This window comes from Neomonachus schauinslandi, chromosome 5 (genome assembly GCF_002201575.2).
Source record: "Neomonachus schauinslandi chromosome 5, ASM220157v2, whole genome shotgun sequence".
NCBI classification, from domain to species: Eukaryota; Metazoa; Chordata; class Mammalia; order Carnivora; family Phocidae; genus Neomonachus; species Neomonachus schauinslandi.
Window position 1 is genome coordinate 75,481,385 of NC_058407.1, and position 9,673 is coordinate 75,491,057.

Sequence of the window (9,673 nt, forward strand, 5' to 3'; positions counted from 1 at the left end):
AGGGGGGAGGGGAGTACTGGGTTTCTTAAATAACAAAGTTTTAAATTACCAGTTTTTCCTGGAGATTTCCTTCTCCTACCTACCTATTTGAGCTGCCATAAGTTAAATTTACCAGTATGAATAACCATTAGGAGAATTCTTAGTATCTCTAAAAGCATAATTACCTTCCTAGCTATTTTCTGGGCCCTACCTTCCTTAAGCATTTAAATGTTCATTGGCCAAAAGCAAAGCTGAACATCAGCCCTGTAAATCCGCACAGAATTTAATATTTCAATAAAACAAAGAAATAGAATAGTTTAATGTCATAAACCCAGGACATCATACACCTTAGCCATTTAGCATATGAATGTTACTGAGGCCCTTGCCCAGCCACTTACTTGATTTTCATGGCTACTTTTCCCGAGTCCGTGCTATTCATCTATGAAATTTCCTCCTTAACAACTGCATTCAGGGAAGTGTAAGAATGAGTAAATACAAAATATCATTATAGAGGCTGTTTCCTAAAGCTCTGTCGGTTTCATATTGTGAACAAAACAACACAGATCTTAGTTTTCAAATGAACTGCATTACTCTTTTATAATCACAAAATTCTCTGAAGTATATATACTATGCTTAAACCACCCCAAATTCAGTATATTCCCTGTGCCATGAGCCTGTCTCAGTGGGACTTTTTTAAAGATTTCCTATTTTAACTCTGATGTAGTACAAAAGAAGGGAAGCATGGTATGGTAAATTTCTTCCACATGTTTAGAAGAATGTTTATACATTCAACTCTATTTCTTGACCTTACTACTAATTACTTTATAAATGCGGTATATGTATAGTATGGATATATATATTGCCCCTCAAAGGTAAGACATAGGTATATATGTAAACCATGGGTAAGGCCTGTTCACCTATGATATTTTCCTAAAGACAAATTCAATAAAATTTAATAGTAAACGTCAAACAAAGTCAGTAGCTTTTCCCCCTTTTTGGGAAACAAGTTTTTCAAGATCTAGAGTGGCAGCTTTTTAGGGTCTGTAAAGAATTATCTTCCTAAAAACACTTTGCAGTTTAATATTCTTGCCTTTATAGATTGCTGGTTGTATTAGCTATCTCTGTTTAAAATTTTAGTACTCCATTCCTACCTATCTCTATCATCCTCACCTCACACTTTGACCTCTTTTTCTCCTTACCGTCTATCACCATCTGGCATCTTGTCTGTTTTTATAATCTATCATCTCCCTAGAATATAAGCTTCATAAAGACAGGAATTTTTGTCTTTTCTTCCCCAGTGCCTAGAAGAGTATCTGGTACATAACAAGCACCCAATATCTGTTAAATGAATGAACACAAAAATAAATAAATAAATAAAAGAGAAAAATAAATAAAGAAAAATAATACCCATACTTCCAGTTTCCAGTCTGATGTTATAAAGTGATTAGAAGTCATCACTCCTGTCCTCATAAGATAAAAGCTGAACAAACTGAAAATCATGAAGTGATACAGTATTACTTGAAAGTGGACTTGGCAGGCGCCTGGGTGGCTCAGTTGGTTAAGTGACTGCCTTCGGCTCAGGTCATGATCCTGGAGTCCCTGGATCGAGTCCCGCATCGGGCTCCCTGCTCGGCAGGGAGTCTGCTTCTCCCTCTGACCCTCCCCCCTCTCATGTGCTCTCTCTCATTCTCTCTCTCTCAAATAAATAAATAAAATCTTTAAAAAAAAAAAAGAAAGAAAGTGGACTTGGACTAGTTGTAAGTGTATACTAGGGCAACCACTAAACACAATTTTTTAAATATGTATAATTGATATCCTAAGAGAGAAGAGAAAATGGAAGCATGTAAAATGCTCAACTAAAACCAAAGAAGGCAGGAAAAGAGTGGAACACCAAAAAAGAAACAAGGAACTAGGGCAACAAATAGAAAACAGTCATAAATACGGTAGAAATTAATCCAGCTATATCAATAATCCCTTTAAATGTGAATGGTCTTAATACAAACCTGTTTGTTAAACTATGAAGTCATTCAAGGCTCACCATTATATACATGGGAGATTTTAAAATATCTTAAGTAACATTTGGATATCTCAAAGACTTTGTGCCTGCCTAATAAATCATCAAGAGAGGATAACAGAAACAGGGTCTGTAGATATTTAAACTTAAATCTTCTCTTTGTGTCATCAAGTTGACTTCCACAGTGCTCCCGAGTATAATTAACTCTTTCTTACCTTGCTGGGAAGGGCAATAACCAGCAGAGTACTCTGAATTTTCAAAGGATATTGTCAAAAAAACTCTTTCCTCTCAAATATCATCCAATGCCACTGTAACCTTTAATTTCTATTAATTTTAACCAAGTCTGAATTAAAATTTAGGTTGATAATGTTTAAGACCCAACAGACCAATGGGAATTAGATGCACAAGAGTTGTTTCACTGGGCTGAAATAAACTCTGACTTCCAAGTTCAATAATCACCAAATCCTCTGCAGCCCCAGCTCCCAGACTCCCATCGAATTATCCTATTTTCCTATCTGAGCAACAATTTGCCCTTAACTGCTTTCTCCACATTTCTGCTGTATGACTGTAACTCTGATCACATTTCCCTGGTACCATAATCCCAACAGTATGCATGTATTATTAGAAAGTTTATATATAATGCACATGTTATAAACAATTCCTAAGCAGTGTATAAGAACATAAGAGTACATTAGAAAGGCTGCATTTATTGTAACACATATAATGCTGGTGTTTAGTTTTAAATTAGAGAATAGAAAATCTACAGTATAGAATTATAAGACCCAAAGGTAAAACCTAAGCCTCCCTCCCACCCCAGTCTACCAGCTATCTGGTACCCTCTCAGAAGGCAACCACATTAGCAGTTACTTGTTTATCTTTTCAGGAATATGCTATGTATGTTGCAAGCAAATATGTATTTTATATGTATATACATATGTAGGTACATACATACATCTTTTCATACATTCACCTATAAATAGTGGTATACTATACATATTCTTCTTCACATTCTCATTTATTTCATAGGGTTTTTATTGATATATAAGATCCTGACAACCTGGGCCATATAGTAGCATTACCAATTTCTAGCTAACCTTAGTGAACCATAAAGAGGCATCAAAAAGTGTCACGGGGGGCGCCCGGGTGGCTCAGTCGTTAAGCGTCTGCCTTCGGCTCAGGTCGTGATCCCAGGGTCCTGGGATCGAGCCCCGCATCCGGCTCCCTGCTCCGCAGGAAGCCTGCTTCTCCCTCTCCCACTCCCCCTGCTTGTGTTCCCTCTCTCGCTGTGTCTCTCTCTGTCACATAAATAAATAAAATCTTTAAAAAAAAAAAAAAAAGTGTCACGGTATATAGGAAATTCTAAAATCTTTATTTTTATCCACGACTGTCAGTTGAGGTCCTATTATGTACTAAATACTGTATGAGGCACTTTATACTTTCATTTAATAAAATAGCCTTGAGGTGAGGTTTATTAAGTTTGTTACAATTTTATAGATGAGGAAATTAAAGCTCAGAGAGCTTAACTAGCCTAAAGTCCCAACTAGAAAGTGATAGAGTTGCCTGACTCCAAAGCCCATGTACTCTGTACCACACTAAATGCAGCTCTGATCTTTACAGGTCATTTTCTGAAATACAGTACTCTTCTATATTTTGTATTGTGTCTAATTTGAAGATCCATCATAGAGTTGTCCTCAACTACAGAAACAGACTTTGCTTTCTCATTTTCTTTCTCATCCCTCTCCACTACTTAAATTACATGTTGCTACCATTTTGGTGTTGCCTTCTAGAATCCTATTCCTACAGCAGCAAAACCAGAAAACTGCAGGTAGAGATTTGTATATTTGGCATAATGCAGAACAAATTACATAACAAAGGCTGACAAAACTTTAAGACTTCAGGTTTTGGAAACAAGATACTACATGCTTTAAACTGGAGGTCTTTTAGGGTTAAACCCAAACATAGCTATATTCACACCTGGAAGCACTTGGACAACTCAAGGCTGAAAATCCCATACTGTGCTTGTTGTCAATCCATTGTTTTCCTTCCTAGTAGGCTCTGGAAGTGAATATTCTACCACTTTGTGCAGTTGATGTTGAATGCTATGTCCACTGAACTGGGGTCGTCCAGGGTCACCAATCAGGACTCGAGTTCTATGGGTCCAAAAGCAATTCTTCAGCCATTGATGAAGACTGTCTGCAAGGTCTTCATCATAAAACATATCTCCAAGCACAACAAGGTCCCACTTATCTTGTTCCAAATCCAAAATATTTTTGGTTAAAATGGGAAAAGGATCCAGTTGGTTCAACTCACAATTCAGTGTGATAGCCATTCCTGCAACTTTAAGAAGCACATAATGAATTGGTTTATGCTAGGCAGTTTTAATCCCCTATTGATTCATTTAAGTAATTTAGAAAATCTAACAATATTTTTTCCCTTTTGTTGAAAGTTGTTTTTTAGGTAAAGAAGTATCTACCAATATAAACTATTTACTGCAATTTTCAAATGCATGAATGGATATCCTGAAAACAAAACAAACAATACAAAACACCTAGAAATGTGGAGGTTTTAAGGAACATTTGCTGATCTAATAACCAAGAGGTTTGGTTTATTATAGCTATCCAGGGAAATAAGCCTTGGGCTTGAGCAACCTGGCAATTTAGAACTGAGACCCCTGTATAAAATAACGATCTTGGGGCAGCTGGGTGGCTCAGTCTGTTAGGCTCTGACTCCTGATTTTGGCTCAGGTCATGATCTGAGTTGTGAAATCAAGCCCTGCATCGGGCTCACATGCTGGGCATGGAGCCTGCTTAAGAATCTCTCTCTCCCTCTTCCTCTACCCCTCTCCACCCTCCCCCCAAAAAATAAAATAAAATAAGGATAAAAGCTAGATCCTCAGTAAAATTGAAAACTAAAAGAAAATCAGAAAAAATTAAAACTGACCTGTCCCAACTTAGGTTTTAATGGAATAAACTCTCCCTCAAAACACAAGGCCTCTCTCCTCACTTGGGTTTTGGTCAAATATACACAACCTACATATTTCAGGAAATCCCTCGCCCAGAAATTAACAGTAAGTGCTCCCAGCTTGGTACACTTTGGGATATCCGACAGACATAAATACAAATCCTCTTGAGAAATACGCACTTCAATTCAGGCCTCACAGGCTCCTCACAGATAATGTCCTACTGAACAGAAGTTCACAATATCAGATTACAAAATATACATGGAAATAAGCTATCATGTTGAGGCATCTATAGATATTTATCCTGGAAGAAAATAAAGATGAGCTTTAAGTATTTTTAAATATGAAATCCTTACTAGGGTCTATGTCGTTGGCCAAGATCCTCGATGCCCCGCTCATCTTGGCAGCTATAGCCGTAGCTCCACATCCACTCCCAAGATCTAACACAGACTTTCCTCTAACAACATCAGGATTATCCAAAAGATACCTAATTTGGAAAGAAAGCAAAAAAACACTGAGACGGGAGAAGGTCAGTAAGAGGTATTTAAAAAAAAGTTGTTTTTTTTTTAAGCTCTATACCCAACATAGGGGTTGAACGACCTCTAATGACTGAGCCAACCAGGCACCACCCCCCCCAAAAAAAAGTCTTTTTAAAATACTGAGCACTTACTGTGATCCAGAAACGGTCACGCACCAAGAATACTGACTGACAAAATACGGCTATAATAAGGATTCAGTAAACTAGATCCAAAATTCACTGTCTCCTTCTGATTGATTGTGCATCATAGAGTGGTTTTACCTACTGCTTATGTTGTTATAATGACCTCTCTGGTAAAGTACAAAGTCCAGTTCAACCAAACAATTTGGACCAGGACTAAATAGTTATCAAACACTGAAGATGGATGAGAAACCCTGAAATAAATAATAAACCTTGACACTTGACCTTACCACTGGAAAGTGAAGAATATCCAGGATTATGGCAAACTAGGGATGTACATGGCCTGTCTAAAGCGAAAGCGCTACCCATCTTCAGCTCACTGTTGCCATGCAGAAATCCTGTGTTATCAGATTTTCCTGTTTTTCAAAATCAGACATTTTTACATGAAATTTCCCAAGTTTTATTTTTATTTTTTATTTTTTGAAATGTCCCAAGTTTTAAATGTTAGCAACTGATTTTTTGTTTTAAATTTACAAATAAAGGCCGAACAAAACACATCTGTGGGTGCACCAACTTGTGACCTCTGATTCAGTCTGTTAAGGAATTTGATTGTATTTATATTTGAAGTTGATAAACAATCACTTTAATAGAAGTCACTGAAAATGTCAATATTTTTAAGGTATGATGTAAGTGAATAAAGCTTGAAAATTTGGCAACAACAACCAGAAAATCAGAATTGTTTGATAACACCTAGAAAGCTTTCCAATCTTCAGGATTCTCTGAAAAGCTCTACATATGCATTTATTTCTTTTGCATTTAAAACTATATACAACATTAATTCTGTTAGGCCATCCCGTTCCTGCGAATGAGAAGTCCTTATCCTTTTCATTTCAGAGGTCTATACCCTTAAGGTATAAGCAGGTTTAATCATTTACCAATCTAAGAGCAAAAACCACACTGAAATGCTGAAAGCTCTTGCCTTTGTCTCAGCAGCTGTGTTTTAATAAAAAGCATAGTGTGAATATGTGAGAGAATGTCCTAAAGAACACTTTTGCTGTGTGGGGGCGAGGGGGGGGGTGGTGGAAGAGGAGACCTTAAAAATGCACATTCAGGACACCTGGCTGGCTCAGTCGGTACAGCATGCAACTCTTGATCTCAGGGTTGTGAGTTCAAGCCCCACGATGGGCATAGAGCTTACTTAAAAAAAAAAAAGAAAGAAAAATGCAGATTCAAGTCCAGAGTTCACTTGAGATGTCAGTAAGCCACTAGAGAAGGAATCTTTGTGGATCCCACTCACTCACATCTCTTGTTCTTTGAGAGACTGAGAGAAGTGAGGCTCCAGGGAGGGAGGGAGTGCGAGGCTCGAGGAGCAACATTTACTAGATCAAACTAGGAGAGCTAAAGGACCAGGGCTTTAGGTTCTATCTAGAAACTCTGCACTGGCCATACCTTATGAACCATGAACCAGAAAATAGTGTGAAATTTCCAGATCATTCATAGTATGACAGCTGATCCTAGGGTTTCTCTTGGAGAGAGAACTGTATTTGGGGAAATACACTGATAAACTGCTCCAAATTAAGAAAACAAGAATTTGGGGGTTTAACTCTGGTTTTTTGTGAGGAGCAGGGAGAATGCAGAGTTGGAAGGGGCTGAAAAAAGAATCTGCTGAAAAAAAGAATCTGCAGAAAACAGATCTGTATGGGCCTTAAAGCTTCCCATTTCAGTTAGGGCAATACCTAGACAGGGCCTGGCCTCCTGGCCAGTAGATTGCCCAGTAAGGTTCGCTATAGGGCCACAGGTCAGCTTTTTGCCACCAGAACTTGCATCTGGGCGTCAGAAGCCGCAACTGGATTTCAGGGGTGAGGCTGCCACTGCTGCTGACTTCAGTGTTCTCCTCCAGGAAAGCTTTCATCTCAGGGTCCAAAAAGCTTCCAGTTCCTCTCCAGGGGTAATGGCCCCAGGGAAACAAGGAAAGACCATTGCTTCTCACAGCTTTCAGAAAGACACCACAGTGGTTCATGGGAAATGGCGCACATGCTCTCCAACCTAGGCTCGAAGCCATCGGTCCTTGTCCAAAACACAGGTTCTGTCAGTGTTGCTGTTGATAAGAGCTGCTGCTCCTCATGAGGAAGGAAGGGTCCGGCTGCCACGGTGATCTCAACTGAAATCTGTGGGTCTCTAAAAACAGAAATAATACTGAAAATTCCAAGGTTCACTCACACTTCCATATCCCATTACATAGGAAGAAAATATTACAGTGTAAGCTCTGTAGCAGATGATTCACAAGTGCAAGTCCATTTCAGATGGAAGTGTTGGTGCATCAACTTAGGAAAATCCAACCTTTTAAAGGAAGTCTTTTCACAACAAAAGCCTTTTAATAATTTAGAACAACAAATATACAAGCATTTGATTTTGAGAGAAAACCTCGGGAACATGCCTGTTACATAAAATAAGGTTTACCTTTAAAGTTCTTTCACACACACACACAAAATAAAGTTCTTTAACACATTTAGTAAACCACTTACCTTTAAGCAGGCACTGTGAACAAAATAAGTCTCCATCTTTGGGAAGCTTAGACTCTAGCAGTGGGGTAGAGCTATTGCCAGGGCAAATACAGTTCTGGCCTTTATGAAGTCTTGCCAAGAGTTGTGGAGGTTACCAAACTGTAATTGTGGACAAAGATATACAAATTATACGGAGTACACATCGATGTAATCAAGATTCAGATTTTTTCTTAAAACTTTATGGATTTAATTGTCATAAAAAATATCAACTCGCATGTATCTTCCTATAAATATCTCTGATGACTCATCTTTACCAAGCCTGGGAGGAAAAGACTTGTTCCAATAGAAAAACACCTTGATAAGAACGAGAAAGAATAAGAAACAGCAGTTTAAACACAAACTATATGCCCAGTTACTTGGGACCTCTGACCTGTTCTGCATAAATGTTTTAAACAGTCCTATATCCATCCACCCAAATATTTAGAGTAGGGGCCAGACTGGTGATCCATGAGTGATGCCGCTGGTTATAGGAGAGGGGCTGTGGCGACCTGGATTCTGTTTCTGAGCAGTGCAAAGGGGCCAGCAAACTGCTTCCAGGTAAGAACACGCTGCCAGATCTTCCAGTTTCTCAAGATAATCCAGATATTCACACAAAAACCCCCACTTGTAAACGCAAGTGATCAATTAAAATATCAAAACACAGGGCAGGCTAAAATGCCTGTCAGGCCACTTGCGTGCGAACTCAGGATAGGCTTTCAGTAGGTGTCATCTCCCCATCGTGCCCTCAGGATCCCAGGTCTCTAACAGCCTCACTTCTCCCTGGACTAATTCTGTTAGGAAGTGTTGGGTCAGCCCTTGAATCGCACGAGCCGAAGCTTATAAATACAGCAGAGCAAATATGAGAGGATTTTGGTTTGGAACACCGTGTTGTCTAGACCGGCGCCTCCCCCTCTCACCCCAACACCAAAAAAGCATCCTTCATGAACACGGGACTATGCGGTGGGCACTCGGTACCTGTTATCAATTGTTAAGGAAGGAAGAGGGGTTAAAAAGGTAAGTTCCAAAAGTGTTCGTGACCACGTTATGTCCCTCCGAGGAGAACGGGACTCGGTCTTAAAGGGGCAGGCACAGGCCTCCTTTTTGTCCTCACCAGGGTGGGCGAACAGCGCCCAGGGAAGCTAAGCACTCGCCCTTGTGCGTCTTTCCCGGCATTCTTTAGAACCGCACCTGGCGCGCCGACCCCCGCCGGCAGGCAGGCGCGCGCCTCCTCGTGCAGAGCGTGGACCGCGCGCCCCGCCCTCCTTCCCAGCAGCCTCCCTCGGCCTTTTCCTACCTTTCTTAAAGGGGCAGGGCCTCCGGAGGAGGCGGCACTCCGACCTCGCTCTGGAAGTGTGAGGCCGTCAAACTCTGATTTCTGCGAAATCCAGTCAAACTGGGAGCGTTTGCTTTGTGCCAGTCACTTGTTGGAGAGGAAAAATGTTTCTCTTCCCTTCCTCCACCTTTCAAAGCTTCTTCTAGCTGATCTTAGAATTAAATGGACAGGAAACACATCAACAGAA

The 9,673-nt window shown here is 39.8% G+C and overlaps 1 protein-coding gene across 2 annotated transcripts; it reads right to left on the reverse strand.

The window, feature by feature from the left end:
• Positions 1–3,711: 3,711 nt before the first annotated feature.
• Positions 3,712–9,370, reverse strand: ETFBKMT (electron transfer flavoprotein subunit beta lysine methyltransferase). Of its 2 annotated transcripts, XM_021690674.2 has the most exons (4): positions 8,136–8,353; positions 7,347–7,788; positions 5,309–5,439; positions 3,712–4,330 (listed from the first exon to the last, which is right to left on the reverse strand). In XM_021690674.2, exons 2-4 carry the CDS (start codon positions 7,670–7,672, stop codon positions 3,987–3,989), a joined length of 801 nt encoding a protein of 266 aa, XP_021546349.1. In that variant the 5' UTR covers positions 7,673–7,788; positions 8,136–8,353; the 3' UTR covers positions 3,712–3,986. The 2 variants fall into 2 exon arrangements, 1 of the variants encoding a protein (XP_021546349.1); XR_006540071.1 differs by lacking the exons at positions 3,712–4,330; positions 5,309–5,439 and adding an exon at positions 9,265–9,370 and having other exon boundaries at positions 7,777–7,788; positions 8,136–8,273.
• Between the last annotated feature and the right edge of the window lie 303 nt (positions 9,371–9,673).